Genomic DNA, 17,981 nt, shown 5'->3' with positions numbered 1-17,981 from the left:
AGTGGATCCTAGTGAAATTGTTACCTGTACTCGCACATTCTACAGCTGTTGTAATTAATGTAATCAATTTTTATTATAGTAAAATTGCATGGTTCAAATTTAACTACCCTGATGTACTTTATTCGTTCCACCCAGGGCGCTTAATAACAGCCATTTTGAGTGGGCGCTTAAAATTTTATATTGTTTATATAACTGCATACGTAAAAAATGGCCCAAAATATGGATTTTATATGTAGATGGATATGGTTTTGTGTTTGATACATGTGTGTACAGTGGCGGTGCCAGGAATTTTTTTCGGGGGCATTGGGGAGGCAAAGTGAATTTCAGGGGGCAAAATTGGCAAATTTTGCGCATAATTGCCGCAAAAAGTGGAAATTTACTTGATTTTGGGGTTTCGCCTCAAAAGTGGGGGGGCAAACTGGGGGGCAAGAAAAATATTTGGGGGGGGCAAATGCCCCCATAGCGCTACCACTGGTGTGTAATGGCATGGATCCTGCACATAATGATAGAGGATCATGTGTAGTGCAGTAAAGATGCTGGGTGGGCGCTTATAGGGGCATGGGTGGTTAATGGAACGAATAATCAAAACAGTAATAGAATTATGCAGTTCGTAATCAAGGTAGCTCCCACAACAAAGGTTTAAAGGGTGCTTTATTTTTCTGGAGTAGGTCCTCCTCAACATGCCTACTAAACTGTGAACCCTCTCTTTTGCCCCTGGTTAGTGTTCCCACTAAGCACTAATCAACAAAAATCCGTCCAAAATGTAACTTGTCCGAAATCTCAGAAATCAACTCGGGCCTTTTGAGAAAAATTGAGCCTAAATGGAACAACTTTCTTTGTATTTTATCCAAAATTGTGTTCAAAAACTAGATGATTTGCTGTGTTTGTAACACAAAAATAAACATTTTTACGCTGAACTTTGAAGTTGCCCAAAAACTGTGGCGGCCATATTCAAGTCCCTGAACTGGATAAAAATGTCAAAGTTGCCTAATTGGGCTGACAAATCGTAGAATTGGCAACCCTGCTTGTGGGTGTTTTGAGAAAAATTAAGCCTAAATTGAACAAGTTTCTATGAATTTTATCCAAAATTGTGTTCAAAAACTAGAAGATTTGCTGTGTTTGTAGTAAAAAAACCTTTTTTACGCTCAAGCTCCGAAGTTGCTCAAAAACTGTGGTGGCCATATTCAAGTCCCTGAACTGGATAAAAATTTCAAAGTTGCCTAATTGGGCTGACAAATCGCAGAATTGGCAACCCTGCTAGTGATTTCCCGCCAAAACACCTCTTTCATGTTTACACGGCACCATTTACAGAGATCAAAGGGATTACACAGGATTATAGAGACGCCTTGCTTTAGCCTCATTAGGGCTCTGTTGGCCAACCGTATCACATAAAACTTAGGAATCCTTGTCTAAGTATGGGTAGAAATAAAAAATAAAATTATGAATGAAATTGAAAAGTGACCTGTATTACTTTCTTTAAAAAGAAGCCTTTTTTCAAGTTTGCACAATTTAAATATGGTATAAACAATTTTTGATATTTTAAGACAGAACTTGTAAAACGCAAGGATTGGGCGATTCCATTAGAAATCCATACACCTGTATGGAAGACATGGCCTTAATCTCACACACAGAGGGTGAAGATTTCAAATGGAGTCACTCATTCAGCTGACTGTTTGAAATTCACATTCTCTGTGTGGAAGATTAAGGTCATGTCTTCTATAAGGGGTGTATGGATTTCAACTGGAATGGCCCATTATTGCACTACAAGCAGCAAGCACCCTTGAATGTCCACTTGAATGGAATAAACTGATCTTTTTGAAGCATACAAACAGAGCAGTTTTATTCTATTAAAATGGAATAAACTGATCTAGTTCACAAGCTTGTTCAATACCAATTGTCACTCCATGACAGTTGGGTCCAAGGGGGGTGACCATACAGGGATGTGCCACAAACATGTCCCGAACAGTCAACACTAGCCCAATTTGCATATAAATTTTGAGATTTGTCAACAATTTTGGGAAAAATTGTTAAAATGCCAAGTTGCATTGAAATTTGGCCAAAAATGGGTCCATCTTTCTTGGAAAATTGGTATAATGATGAGTCCACTTTCAAATTCTCTGCAGCACACCTACCAAACCAAACTACATTGCATATTACTGAATCATGCAAAATACAGGACTTTTTTCCCAAATTGTCCATAAAAAGTTATTACTTAGTAATGCTTTGCTTAAATTCAGAAAGAATACTTTCCATTTTGAAACCTGCTGTACCCAAGATTTAAGAAAATTCTTCCACAGAGGGAGTGGTTTTCAAATGGATATGTCCAATATTAATCATTTTGAAACCCATATTCCCCTGTATATGACTTGACCTACATCTTCACAACTGGGGTGAGTATTTCAAATGGAAGTTACCCAACTGTCTATTGCATTTGAAACCTATACCCCCTCTGTGAAAAACTTTAGCTAAATCTTTCACAGGAGGAGTGTTGATTTCAAATGGAATAGCCCATACAAAATGTGGCCACCTGCTGACAATAAAAACTCTTGAGGGGAAAATTGGGGAGGGGGACGGGGAAGGACCCCAGTTTCCAAAAGAAAAGGAAAGTGGGGAATACTGATTTTGTATTGCATGTTTTGAGTAGTTAAGATGCAAATTAAATTCAAATGGAATTGATATAATATTGTATGTTGTACTTGCAAGCTTTCCGGATAGCATAAAACTTTCCACAACACATAGAAGTGGTCAATGCTTCTTGAAAGCAAAATGATACTTCTACGCTACGCAAATTTGGTACACTCACTGGATCAACCGCCATTTTCAGCGAATGTTATTGCTCTGAAGATACGTTGTCGCTAGTGATGTTGTTGAGACATTGTGACAAGATAAGCGACAATGACATACCAATTACGTTAAAAAATGCTTTTAGTCAGTGGCCTGAGCTTTGAACCTACCTATATCTTTGGTTCACCTCAAGTTTGGTAGTGACATCAATGCCTTTTGTGGTTGCGCTGCAAGCGTGCCAACAAACAGCCCTTGTACACATATGTAAGCTCTGCGCGATTAACAATACGCACAAGATTAGATACTGGGGGCAACCAGCGAATTCCCACGTACATCACTACCAAACTTGAGGCAAACCAATGTATAGCAGAATCTCTAAAAAAATAATTTCTAAAATTTGCCAAAAGTATTCAATTTCGCAATGAGTTCCAAAGTTAACCGTCACCTAACATATCTGTAAGCAAGGCACCGCCAAAAAAATGATTTATTGGCATATTTGTGTTGCAATTTGTCGCAAACCTGGTACTTCCTCAATTCATAATAGATAAGAAATCACGTCATAAATCATTTTAATTACCATATTATCCAAATCTTAGTTCACAGTGTATGAATGGCTCATTATTTTCAACAGACAAAGCGTCAAATCCCGACACCAGCGATGGATTAAATTAGATATTTACACTGCAAATAAATCTAGTTACGATGCAAAATGCAATATATGCAATGGCTGCCGGGTATTTTTTGTATTTGTTATTTTGGTTACAGGTCTATAGTCCAAAGAGTCATTATTCCAAAACCCAATAACTTGGTTATAAACCTTAACACTTACCTTCAACTTCACTTTAACTCTAACCAATAACCCAAGCCCTAATCCTAACCCTAAACATAACCCTAGCCGTAATCCAAAACCTAACCATAACTCTAGTCCTAACATTTACCCTAACCCTACAATGTATCTCTAACCATGCTAACACTAACCCTAACCTAACGCTAACACTAACACTAACCCTAACCTAACGCTAACCCTAACTTTATACCTAACACTAACCCTAACCTAACGCTAACCCTAACTTTATACCTAACACTAACCCTAACCTAACGCTAACCCTAACTTTATACCTAACACTAGCCCTAACCTAACGCTAACCCTAACTTTATACCTAACACTAACCCTAACCTAACGCTAACCCTAACTTTATACCTAACACTAACCCTAACCTAACGCTAACCCTAACTTTATACCTAACACTAACCCTAACCTAACGCTAACCCTAACTTTATACCTAACACTAACCCTAACCTAACGCTAACCCTAACTTTATACCTAACCCTAATCCTAACCTTGGATACCCTAAATCCTAACTTTAACCCTTTTTGGACTAAATAACCCTTCCGACTAATGGGCGATTTTCGTTACTTTATGTACAGAGATACATTTGTTTAGCTAAATTGGGAAGGTATAAAGTACAGTAAATGGTGTATTAACCCTAACGTCCCAGGGGTATTTTAGCGAAGGAGGAGGGAAGGAGGAGGGAAGAAGGAAAGAAGGAAGAAAGAAGAAGGAGAGAAAAACTGATGCAGTTTTGAACCAGGGACCTCTCGAGTGCCAGACACGCCCACAGCCATACCTTGCCACAGGGGTCTACCTTGGCTGGCCAAACTTTCTGTGCCCATACGATTGTTTGCATGATGACGCAATCCCATCACATGAGATGCCTGCGCTTGCAGATGCTTTGTCAATTGAGGTTTTTTGATGTTTGGTTTGGTTAGGGTTAAAAGCTGATGCTTATCCAAAGAAATATGTACAGCAAAAAAATTATAAATAATATTATAACACTATTAAGAAAAAAATCACACGGCAGCCACAGGCGTAATCATGTTTTGCGCCTAAACTTTTAATAAACAACAGGAAAAAGAATGATATTGGTTTTCGAAAAGAAAATCGGAAATACTGGCTCTGAAATGTCAATAATGAGCATGATGATAAGCTTGCACTGTATAGCAATGGTAACAATATGATACATAAATATTCAGCTGTGCTGTAAATTTGATAATCTAAATTCCCTACCTATACATGTCTAATCTTTGAATGCTTGTTTGTTTGGTCAATGTGTTTTGCAAGTATGCAAACATTTATTGCTGGTAAAAATCAATATTTTTTTTGCAGGAAAATAATTAATTTAGCTATAATATTTTACAATGTCAAGGTTGTTGAAAAGTATGTACAAAACAATGTTTGCACTATTTTTAGAAAATATTCTTTTACTGTCCTACCATTGGCTTTATTTTGCTTGACATATATTGCAAAGAGGTCTACATATTATTTATATTTTCATCAATAAAAATACATAGTGTGAATTAAGTTATAAACTAACGAAGCAACACATATAAAAAGGCAAGGTTGATTCACAGCAAGGGATTTTATCGATTTCCACCGCAACAATCGGACCCGCGTTCCATCTCGTGCTCCAAGTGTTCCACTGTCAAAGCCGTGTGACATGCCCTTAAAAGGGTGCGCTCAACCACGCCGGTAAAACACGCACAACACCTGCGGGTTTTGCGTAAACACCATGCCAGGAGGAAGCCCCACGTGGGAAACATATGGCTCGGTGACTTACCAGATCATTCTGGTGATGAGTAGGCCTTGCATGGCTAAAATATTGATGAGACCAGCTGGTTATTTTTTTTCCTTCCCATAATGCAATGTGTTTTTTTGAATCATAGAAGTCTTCAAACAATGCTCAAGGTTGATTAATTTTACTGTATTCAACATAACACTAGAGGTGGTGCAATAATTATATGTAACCCCAAGGTGGTAAATTATAGGGGGTAAAGATTTTTTGGCAGGCCAAAAGGGGGGGGCAAGCATTTTGGCAGGTAGAAAGGGTGTAGGAAAACGTACGAAATTTCGTGCTCACTGCGCTCGAATTATGAAACAATTTAAGGTTTTAAATTTGGGTTCCCAAAAATCTTCCATGTGTAAAGGGGGGGGCCAAAGATTTTTTGGCATGTCAAAAGGGGGGAAAAGATTTTGGGCAAGACCAAAGGGCGGGGGAAGCAATTTTGGCAGACCATTTTGAGAATTCACCACACAAGCGCTCTTACAGAATTTTTTGAGTGACAACTGTCAAAGTGCCCCTTTTCAACCTCCAGTAAACAAATATTTATGTTATAGGCCTATATACGCAAAATCCCTGTAGCATCTTATAGCAGAAGCCCACACAAATGCATGCAGCGAAAAATTACCAAAGTACAGTATATTTTTGCAAAAATTCCAGTACAGACAAAAATGTGTTATAAAAATGAGACCAATGTGTTACAAATTGACACACAAACTTTAAAAAAAAAATTCCATTGGTCTGCCTCAATGTGTCCCTAAATCGATCACTGCCTGGTACTACATTTCTGGGTCACATTAACCCCCTGAGCACTACCTGCCGATCTAACATTGCCTCCGATTGGTTAATTATGTGATATCTTCACTTGAATCACCAATCAAAATGGAGCTTTGCAAATAATTCGCCACATTTTTTTTGCATGGTGAAATTATTCTAACAATGTTGCTGATTGGTCCAATTGATAATGAAAATTTCTTTTTGACCAATAGGCAGGTAGTTATCCTGGGGTTAATGAGTTAATTTTACTCCCAATACATAAATCATAGTGCATCATGGGATACCTGTCAAACATTCTCTTCACACAGTTGACCAGAATTAGATCAGGCAAGAGTACCTTGACCCAGTGACTTCACGTGCGTGCCAGAGCGCAACAACAGGTTGCTAACATGTTGTGACATTGATTACTTTTTAATGATCAATTCCTAATAAAGAAAGTATCATTTCTTTTCTACAGCTCCCATTCATTATAATTTGGAGCAAAAAGAAATTTATCACCCAAATACCATGTAATATGAAATTCAAGGTATGAGTGCTCATCTTTAATGTAACATACTTTCTATACAAAATTGACATGTTTACCACAAGAATATATTTATATGGCATACAAATTGTCAAATTGATTGTTCTCCATACATTATTTTGGTGTATATGAAAAGCCTGCTTCTTCAAAGCACACCATTGGAATGGATCCACAGCTTGAGATGACCAAACTTTATGCTTTATATGTTATATTTAAACCGTTGGTCATTTCAACGATTCTAACGGTGCGTTTGGAAGAGGGAGGCATTTCAAAAACACCAACAAAAATGTATGGAAAACAATCATTTGTTATAGTCATAAAACCCATCATAAAATTATAAAATTGACATATTTGCCACAAGAATTGGCATACAGTCATAAATGATAAAATGCATTGCAGTTGTTCAAGTTCATGAGTTTTCTATGCCATTTTTGCAAAAGGGCATGCAACATTTGGTTATTCCATAATTGGAAAATGACATTGGTATCTCAACTATAGTGGAAACAATTTCCAGTTGAAGTACTCCACACACCCACAAGTGGAACCGCCCATTCAAGTCACCCCATTTGAAATTCCCAACCAGATTATTAAGGCCATGTCTTCCAAAGGGGCTGTATGGATTTCAACTCAAATAACTCATTGTACTAGGTTATCTGGGTACATATGCCGAACAAATGTGCAATCTTTCACCAGAGAGGCCAGCGCATACAGATCGAAAACTAGTTCAATTTTATGTTTATAGTTATAGTAATCGGAATAATAAAAATCCAGTATATTTCAATTAATTAAACTTTATCAACTGAATGACCACTGAGTTTGTTCTCACAGCAATACTCGACACACCTGTCCTGTAGTCACAGGTACTATCTAGTTTGAATGGAAATTTTCGCGTACCATATCTTTTTACTCTTTACACCTTCCAAGCAGTGATGCCAACACTGCACCTTAGACACACAATTGGGCTACTTGGTGATCACTTGCCACTACAAAAAGGCATGCCACTACTTGCCTAAAATTGAGCTACTTTTGCCGGTGTCATGCCATGGCAATAATGACGTAATTGCCTTTTAATTTAGCCGATTTATAAGGGTTTCAAATCTATGAAGCTCCATGATCGGTCAGTAACTTTCCATCATGTACCTGAAGTTTTTAAGTCAAGTGCTTTTCCACCAAATTGGGTGATTTGTGTTCTAAATTCGGGTAAATCCACCCAAATATGTGGTATTGGGTGCTATTTTGGAAGCTTTAAATCTTTTACCACAGCTTGGTAAGCCAATGTGCGGTGCTATGCCTTCCGATGCGGCCCGATGGTTTCGGACGAAACGTCGTGTTAACGAAACGTAAGTTCCAGTATTTGATTTGTTTCTGTACTCTTGTTGCTATGCCTTGTTACTAAAAGGTTTTGGCAACACTGCTTCCAAGCAGCTATCACAACAACAAAAAAACACCACAAAAATAAATTCCCTTATTCCCAATGTATTTAGCAAAAGTTAATCACACTAAAATTTGCACTTTTACAGCAAATATTATACTAATTAATCATGTCACAAATGAAACGGGTCATGTGTTTTACTATCTGGCCATCGATTTTCCCAGATCACTCGACCGTTTCCTGTGACTAAAAATAACCAAAATTCTGTGCACCACAGGTTTTGACTGCCTTGTAAAACAAGAGACAAAAATATATTTAAAAAATAGCAATTCTGTTATATGCTTGCATTGCATTATACACACAACAGTTTACTGAGGGGTCATCTTAAGGGTACTATACCCTGCCCAATTTTGTGCCTATTTTTGCATTTTCTCAAAAATTATAGTGTATTGGGGACAAGTAAGATATGTATATTATAGGGGCAAGGACTATAATTACTGCACTGGAATTTTTTTATCAATAAATCAATAACTACATGTACTTGCTTTGAGTTGCTGAATTTTCAGTACAGTAGTTGTAGTCCTTGCCCCTATAATATACATATCTTACCTGTCACCAATGTGCTATAATTTTTGAGAAAAATACAAAAATAGGCACAAAATTGGCCAGGGGTGTAGTACCCCCTTAAGTACAATTGTGACCAAAAAGATGCAAAATTTGTTATTATTTTTACCCAAGTTTCTTTAAATGTTCTAATAATCTGGTGTTTGGTAACATATAATTGTCAGTAATATGTAACATGATCAAGAGGAATGAGTCGGATGTCGCTAATATTGTTTTTGAGATATTGGCAAAAACAGTGTTCAAATTCTATTGTTTTATATTGTTTTCAGCCATTGATAAATTGCTCATAACTCGGTAACCAGATGTCCGATTGTGATGGAGTTTGCATCAAAATGTAGCATTTGTGACATGATCTAGTCCATATGGGCCAAAGGCGGCAAATTTGAAACTGAGATAAAGGCACAAATATGGAGTAAAAAAACAATCAAATACATAAGAAAATACACATCACAAAACCTCATAACTTTAGAACCAAGTATGCTAGACCTAATGTTACTACAAGGTAATAATTATGGTAACTCAATTTTCAAAAATGCCTCCTTTGGCCCCATGGTGCAGATCGTGTCACATTTGTAAACTGTCAGAAAATGATGTAAAAAACTTCTAATTGAAAATTGCCGACATGTGACTCATTCCCCTTGATCATGTCACATAATATAAACAGAATAGTGGAAAAATCCCTAGCAACACTCATAATTGGGGGATCAAAACGATGCGATTCTCTATGAAGTAAATATGTTACATGATCTGGTCCATGGGGGCCAAAGGAGGCATTTTTGAAAATTGAGTTTACTATAATTATTATCTTACACAAACACTAGGCTTTCATTTTCTGAAAACACCAAAAGTCTAGCATACTTGGTTCTGAAGCTCTGAAGTTTTGTGATGTCTATTTTCTTATGTATTTTTATTGTTTTTTACTGCATATTTTTGCCTCTATCTCAATTTCCAATTTGCCACCTTTGGCCCCCATGGACCAGATTGTGTCACATATATTATAGAACAAGAATAGAGAAACCCACAAGGAGCGTAAAGCAAAAACCTTCACCCGGATTCGAACCGGAGACCTCCTGCGTACTATGAAAATTTCATAACCACTAGACCACAAAGGTAAGATGGGTCACTAATCCAGCCGATATAGGCAAGGCTTTGCTTTACTTACTGTTCTAAATGAAATATGTGACACTTTTGGGTGGGTTATCAATTTTGAGGTTTTTACAATTAAATAAAGAGATATTTTGCTCCACAACGACGTTTTCCCCAATGAAATCGGACATTCCTAAGTGAAGATATTGAGTTCGTAAGTTATGGTATTATAAAATTTGAAATCAAGATATCGGCCTTTAAAAATATTATTGACAATGTTGAGAGTAGGAATTATCTTGCAAAATGTCTCAAAAAATACAAGATGCCAGTTATATTCCGGTCTGAAACTATCAGACAATATTTTTAACATTTATAACATCACAAATTAAGCAACAAACCCAAATTGTGAAAAAATCACCCTGGGCAGATTTTTGGCTATATCTCCATTTACGATCCTGCCCAAAAGTGTCTCCTTTTGACATGACACATCACATATGTATCTCTTCCAAAGGAGGGAAACCCAGAAAAATAAACATTTAGTCTTACCTTTTCGACTACTATTAAATCTGATACTTGTATTTCAGAGCTTGGCACTTTGATGTAGCCCGCTTTTGTCAACTTGGTGTACTTCTGCATGTTGACTTCTCTATCCCGACGGAATCGTCTCAAATCGTCTAAGGCTTCTCTGCACATGGTGACAAATATTACAAAAGTCTGGGGAGAAAAAAGTGGAGATAGGACTGAAAGATACATGGCTTGATTTGTGTGAACGCATTTTAAGGGTGTGCACAGTCTTGAAGATATTAGTATTATCAATCCCAGGTTCAAAAAGGTAAAGAGCAGGTCTGGAAAAAATATTTATTTCCTGGAAAGGAAATTTGAAGGAAGTTTTAATTTTCCACAAAAGTAGCAACATTTCCTGCAACCTTCATTCTTTATTTGGGGAAGCAAACTTCACCCCCCCCCCCTCCTCACCACCTAATACCAAACTTTCCTCCAAAATACCAGACTTTCTCTCCAAATACCAAGATTTCATTGGAAGGAGCTTCCAGGCATGGTAAAGAGAGTAGATAATTACCAAATCTTGCCCTCATCCTGTCCAGAAATGGCTTCCAGCTTTGTGCAATAAATTTCATGATTGATATGTTAATTGATAAATACACAATTGCTAAATCAATTACTATGTGAATTGACTTATTGATTGAGATCAATCAATTGATTAATTGATTTTAAGATTGATCAATACTTACAAGGGGCCAGTATGTATAGAGGTACCCAATTTGTAGCGATGGGATAAACTGTGATAACACCATCAGTAGAAAGTATTGATTGAGAAACCATCTGAATTGATTGATTGATTGACTGATTGATTGATTGATGATACTTACGAGGGGGCCCAGTATGTATAGAGGTAACCCATTTGTAGCGATGTGATAAAAAGTGATCATGCGGTCATGCCATCAGTAGAAAGTATAGATTGAGAAACCATCTGAACTGATTGACTGACTGACTGACTGACTGGTTGATTTGATACTTACGAGGGGGGCCCAGTATGTATAAAGGTACCCAATTCGTAGCGATGGGATAAACTGTGATAACGCCATCAGTAGAAAGTATAGATTGAGAAACTGTCTGAATTGATAGAAGAGCACCTGTAAGCAAAGAAAGGAAACAAAAATACATATTCTTGGTATTTATAATGAAAATGTAAAATGTAAAAATAAAAACATTATTTCGCTGCACCCTTTTGCACCACTCGATTTGGCGCTATTTACAGTGTAAACATGAAGTGGGGTTCTGATTGGCTAATTAAATCATGTCATCATTACATCGGCACATGTTATCATCACCTCATTCGCCCAGCAAGCTGTAGTAGCATCGCAAGACACAGACATGATCTACTCCCTATTCCAGAAAAATACAGAACTATTTTTTGGGGGATTAAAAAAATATTATCCTGTGTTGCCAAATGAAACATAGCTAAATCCTAATCCTTTAGTTAGTCCTAACTGGCAATAAAAGTGAAATTTTTATATTTGGTCAATTTTTGGAAAATTTTGCCAAAAACACACATTTTAGGGTATTTTTCTTATGCTGTGACAATCAAGCCCTAAGACTTGTACTAAGACTAATTTCAGTTAATGCATTCTAATTTTTGGAAAAGACATGTTTCATTCTTATAACCAATCATTTAATTATAGTAACACAAAAAAGTGAAATTTTGAGCAAAATTATGGCACATTATCAAGATTTTGAATGCTTAGACTTGTTCCAAGTCTTTGATTTTTGTGACTCGATTGTCAGAAAACAAGCCAAAATGCATGTTTTTGGCCCTCAATTCATAAATTTGTCCAAATAGTGAATTTTAACGTTTATTGCCAGTTAGGACTAACTAAAGGATTAGGATTTAGCTGTGTTTCATTTGGCAAAACAGGATTATATTCTTTATTCCAAAAAATTAGTTCTGTATTTTTCTGGAATAGGGAGTAGTTCTTTTATGCGATGATCAGGACAAGCGGTCGACCAGTGCTAAGGTACTTTATCAAATACTGTAGAATAACAATTCCAGTTGAAATCCATACACCCTTTGAGTTACCTGAATGGGTGATTCCATTTGTGGGAGATTAAGGTCATGTCTTCCATAGGGGTGTAGACTTCAACTGGAATAGCCCAATATAGGATCAGCACTAAGACAACCCCCAAAGTTTATGTTTGAAAATTTATAGAACAATTACATAGTTCTGTACTAACACAGTTAAACCTCACAATCATTCAAGTACACAGGGTGCGAAACCATCCTTGTTACTGCGGTTTGTCAAAATCATGCAATGTAACATTTTTGAATTTACTCAATGCATGTTTTAATAAATGAATTGTTTTATTAAATTTAACTAAGGGCATTTCGTGATCCACAGCCTCATCCCCCCACTTTTCTCAAAAAAGGTTGAGATTTGTATACCACTGGAAACCTCTGGCTACATAATGTTTACTTGCAGATTAATTTGTTCAGCAACAATATCGATTACAACAATTTTAATTACGTTTTGGTACACCAGAACGAAATTACAACACATTGTCTATGGAGCAGTGTAATACACATAATCATGCATAGCTCGCAAACGCAAAATTGGAATCAACTGAAATTTTGGGAATAAGCTTTTTTTGTAAATATCTACTGACAAATATCATAAAAAGTGGATGATAGGATCACAAAATACTCCCTTTAATTCAACAATTCACATACAGGTCTCGTACTTAGCTATATGAAATCAGGTTTACCCGTTTTAAAGATGCCACCCATTAAAGAGCACAAAAAACATGTATTTTGATATTTTGTCACAAACAGAGAAAAACTTGAACAGTACATTTTAGCTATATGCTGAGTTTGGCTGACTAACATTAAATTATATCACACCCATAGAGAAAACAGTATGCAAATTATTGTTGGTTGAACTATTTTTCAAAATTAATGTTTTCTCAAAACACATTGTCATATTTTAATTAACCCTAACCCTTCTAGCAAACGATAGTGGGCAACACATGTAGGATACCTCTGATCAAACCACCCTCAGAGTGTAGGGTTAATCACCCCCACCCCCGGACACGCCACTGTTAAGGGCGTACTACACCCATATATTGGTTTGATTGGTCTAAAAAATATTTTTTTATTTATAGCGAGGCGATATATGCACGGATCATGTGAAATAAAATAAAAAAATAAAAAAGGTGCTTTTAAACCATTGTATAGTAAGTCATTTTAGCCCTATATATTTTTTGTTTACCGTATCCTGGTAACTCAGATGCGTGTTTCATAACAAACCATAATTTATTCTTTTCAACATGTTCAAGTAGGGTACATGAATAGAATACATTAAATCCTTTGTTATACTCTCTATAGAAAATCTAGTGGTGCTTGCAAAATATATAACACTGAATAAATTAAATAAACACTTACACAATAGATGCATAGTCATTAGTCAATTTGATATTGATGTTGTTATTGATGTGTTGTTAGGAGAAGAAAAGGCTATTAGGTCACCGTATGTCAGGTTATAGGTCAATTGGTTCAGGTCAAATTTAAGCATCAATTTTGAATACACATGTGAGAGTCTGTGATACAAAATGTATCATAATGAGGAATAATTTTGATATTCTGTCTTTAACTGGATATATATCGAGAAGTGCAAGGTGGATATACTAATATACCTTGGGATGTAAATGGTGAGTACAATTTAGAATGCCTAGTTGAGATGGATTTCACAAATAAATATAAAATAGTTACCAAAATCATAAAAGGTAAGCTTACGGAAAACTACCCAATATGGTGGTATAGGTGACAAGAAATACAATTTTTTTCAACATTGCTGTAGTATGGTTGTGATAACCTGTTACCTATGGCTTAATTAAGTTTCAGTGAAATAATGTCGCAAGTTAAAAATACAAAATATAGCTCAACATTGAAAATAGAAGCATTTTAACCAGTTCCTTTTTTTTTTTTTTTTTTTTACCAAGTTCATGATGTCATAAAAGAAATCAGGAACCACTTATTCCCATTTTACATATCAACTTTATTTCCCTAACGTGTTAGCAACACATATCCAAAATTTTAACGAAATCCGTTGATATTAAGCTTTCCAAAATGAAGTGAATTGAAATCATCAGTGATGTACCACCTTTTGGCTTCTACTTTTAAAAGCATGTAAGCTACGTTGATACCGATGCCAACAATAAAACGAGAAGATTTGCCCCTTCATTTTGCATACCACTTTGTCCAATTTTTTTTTGTAATTTCTTCACAAAATGCAAAAAATGCAAAAAAATCAATGGGTGTAGTACCCCTTAATGATCTTGATCTGATAGAAAAGTCACAATATCAGAATCTCTGAATCTGTACTTTTTCTCAAATTTTATTCCCCTCTTCCTTTCATGTGTTTGAAGAGTCCATTTACTATTTTGCCAGATTTATATTTTAATCACTTCACTACCACTTGACATAGTTTCAACATGCTCAATATTTTTGATACAAAACAAGTTGCTATTTTTATGTACAAATTATTTAACAGTATGCTACCAGTCTCTAATGATATTTTTACAATCTATCGGGAAAATCATAATCTAAAGTCAGAAGTCCTCCGCGTTGTGGATTTTCCCTGAAAATCACAGAATTCTGGAACGCGGAAAAAGCAGTTTTGCTAAAAGAGGGAATAATGAACTGAAAAAGCTTAAAAAGTGAAATTTAAAAAAAAAATCTTTTAAAGGAACTTAATAATAAAATAGGCTTCAAAATTCAACATAATAAAGTGAAATAAAGTGAAATAAACTATCATTTCACTCACATCTAGGCCCTATGTATACATGTATATCGATCTAAGAATCTACAATAACGGCCATACCTAGTCCAAATCGTAGGCTTAAGGTTTTTTGTGGAAATTTTATGATCGCAAAATCTACAAAGCGAAGAAATGAATTGACATTTGTAAAGCGGAAAAGAAGGATGATTATCAAATACCCATACAGAGGGGGAAATCAATGAATGAAAAAATGCATCTCACCTCTGAAGTGCCATACATTTTATAAGACCCTCTAAAATAGATCAGAAAATTATATTAAATTGTCATATTTTTAGCACCTGGTTTATAAATTTTAAATGAAGAATCAAAAGATCTGAATCTGTCAGTTGCAATTTGTCTCAAATTTGGTTCCATGATTGGTTTTGAAGAGCTCATTTTCAGCTTTTATCTACCACCTGACATCTTAATTTAGGACTCAAACATCAACAAAAGGCCAATATGAAATATCGGTGTTTACATCCGGTTTCTATAATTAGCTCATTTAAGGCATTTTTTTGAGGGGAGGATTAAAATATTGTAATTTGTATAAATATAGAAATTGATTGTGTTTGAAGAGCTCATTTTGTAACTTTAATCTCTCTTTGCCACCTTGATATCAAGGATTCCAAGATCTTCAAACTTGTGAAATACCAGCGTTTACATCCGGTCTCTATAATTAGCTCATCTTTTTCAGGGATATTTTTTTTGGGATTAAAATATTTTACTAGTAATTGTAATGTGTATACCTATCGAAATTGATTGTTTTTGAAGAGGCCCTTTTCCAGATTTAATCGCTCCCTATACCACCTTGATATCAAGCATCCAACATGAACATCAACAAGATAATCTAAATATGAAATACCAGTGTTTACATTCGGTTTCTATAAATAGCTCATCTTTTTAAGGATATTTTAAGGGGGGATTAAAATATTTTACTAATAATTGTAATTTGTATAACTATTGAAATTTATTGTTTTGAAGAGTCCCTTTTCCAGCTCTAATTGCATTCTACCACCTTGATATCAAGCATCCAACATCAACAAGATGATCTAAATATGAAATACCAGTTTTTACAGATGTCAGATTTCACTTCAAAAATTGGGGTGGGCTTATAACCGGGGAGGGGCTAGTACTTGAATTTTAGAAATAAGAAAAATCATCGCCATTTGTATGTGCCCAAATGTACCAATAATTTCTATCATCTATGTCGATTTCTTACAATTCTAAGTGTGGAATGTTAATTATCAACTGATATTTTTTTATATTTGTTCTTGAATGTGAGAGAAAATCATTGATTTGATTTAAGAACTTGGCCAAAATTTAGTACTGGGCTTATAGTAGCCGAGTGCACCCTTGTTCCCAAAATGTTTTGAAAAATAGGGAGTGGGCTTATATCTGAAGGTGGGCTTATACCCGGGTGGTTACGGTAATTGTAATTTGTATAAATATTTGATTCGATATGTACCCACAAGATGGCAATAAGAGGATTTCCTCTACCCCCCCCCGACACAACCCTACATAGTACAAACCACTTGACTGCGGAGATGAGCTGGTAGGCCTATCACACTCATCAAATTAGGCCTCCAAAATGACACTTGATAGTACTTGATTCACCTGTAGTGTAGGCATTGACTTAATCCAGGTGTGATCACTGTTGGAGGTCTCGATATCAAAATTATTTATCATCATTATCGTCATTTCAAGTATCAGTTATCTTCTAAAAACCACTTGATTGAACAAGCAAAAGGAATGTTAAGAATTACAGGGGGACACTACTTTGATACATACGAGGGAATAAGATTTACGGAACTTGAATATATAAAAATAGATCCACTTCCGAAAAATTCATCAGAATGGTCACACTCCACTGTGGTCACACTCATCCTTAACTTCAAAACCTTAGAGTTGGACTGCATCTAGACAGTATGCATTGAGAGTACACGTAAGAGCACATTGTCAAGTAGAAACATGAGTAATTTTTGATATTGAACAAGATCAATGTCTGGCGTACATTAGTTTGGTGCAATTAAGGCTAAGAGTCATTTTTATGCTAAATATCCCATTTTAAATTATAGAAAAGAGTATTAAATCATTTAAGGGGTACTACACCCTGGCCAATTTTTGTGCCTATTTTTGCATTTTTCTCAAAATTATTAGCATAGGTGACAAGTAAGATATGTATATTATAGGGGCAAGGACTACAACTACTGCACTGAAAATTCAGCAACTAAAGGCAAGTAGTTATTGATTTATTGATCAAATATTGGTTTTCCTCATTTTTGACTGTAACTCCACAACTGTTGTCTGTGTTGAAATAAAATTTCCAGTGCAGTAGTTGTAGTCCTTGCCCCTATAATATACATATCTTATTTGTCACCAATGCGCTATAATTTTTGAGAAAAATGCAAAAATAGGCACAAAATTGGGCAGGGGTGTAGTACCCCCTTAAATGTTCTTACGGGCTAGCCATAAAAACTCCCAAGTTTTGAGATATTTTCTCACAATATCAAGAGCTACTAGTATCTCAAGAACCACTGAACCAATACTAGACTTGCTTGTACTCGTTTAAATGCATCTTTCATGCCGATTCCAAATATGGTCATGGAAATGTACAATTCTGAAAGTATGAACTATATGAAAACCGCTGGAGCAATATAACTCAAAAGTTGGAACCAGATTGGTTGAATGGCAGGCCTTTTAAATGTACCGGTACAATAGAAAACATAATATAACAAAAATAGACCACCCGCCTTTAAGCATTGTTCAGAGAAACCAAAATATTTTATTTCTCAACATTTCTTTTGGCCTCGTCTCAAAACCAATATTGAAGGTGTCTTGCTTGATCACATTATGAATCTAGAATTGTG

General features: G+C 35.7%; 1 protein-coding gene across 1 annotated transcript in view; it reads right to left on the bottom strand.

The window, feature by feature from the left end:
• The window catches only part of LOC140146813 (probable phospholipid-transporting ATPase IIB), a 77,259-nt gene that overhangs the window by 37,155 nt on the left and 22,123 nt on the right, over nt 1-17,981 (bottom strand). Inside the window, 2 exon segments of the mRNA XM_072168692.1 lie at nt 10,331-10,498; nt 11,323-11,436. Of these exon segments, the coding sequence (XP_072024793.1) occupies nt 10,331-10,498; nt 11,323-11,436 (282 nt within the window).

This window comes from Amphiura filiformis, chromosome 2 (genome assembly GCF_039555335.1).
Source record: "Amphiura filiformis chromosome 2, Afil_fr2py, whole genome shotgun sequence".
In the NCBI taxonomy this organism is placed as follows: domain Eukaryota; kingdom Metazoa; phylum Echinodermata; class Ophiuroidea; order Amphilepidida; family Amphiuridae; genus Amphiura; species Amphiura filiformis.
This window is presented reverse-complemented; position numbering and strand designations above follow the sequence as displayed.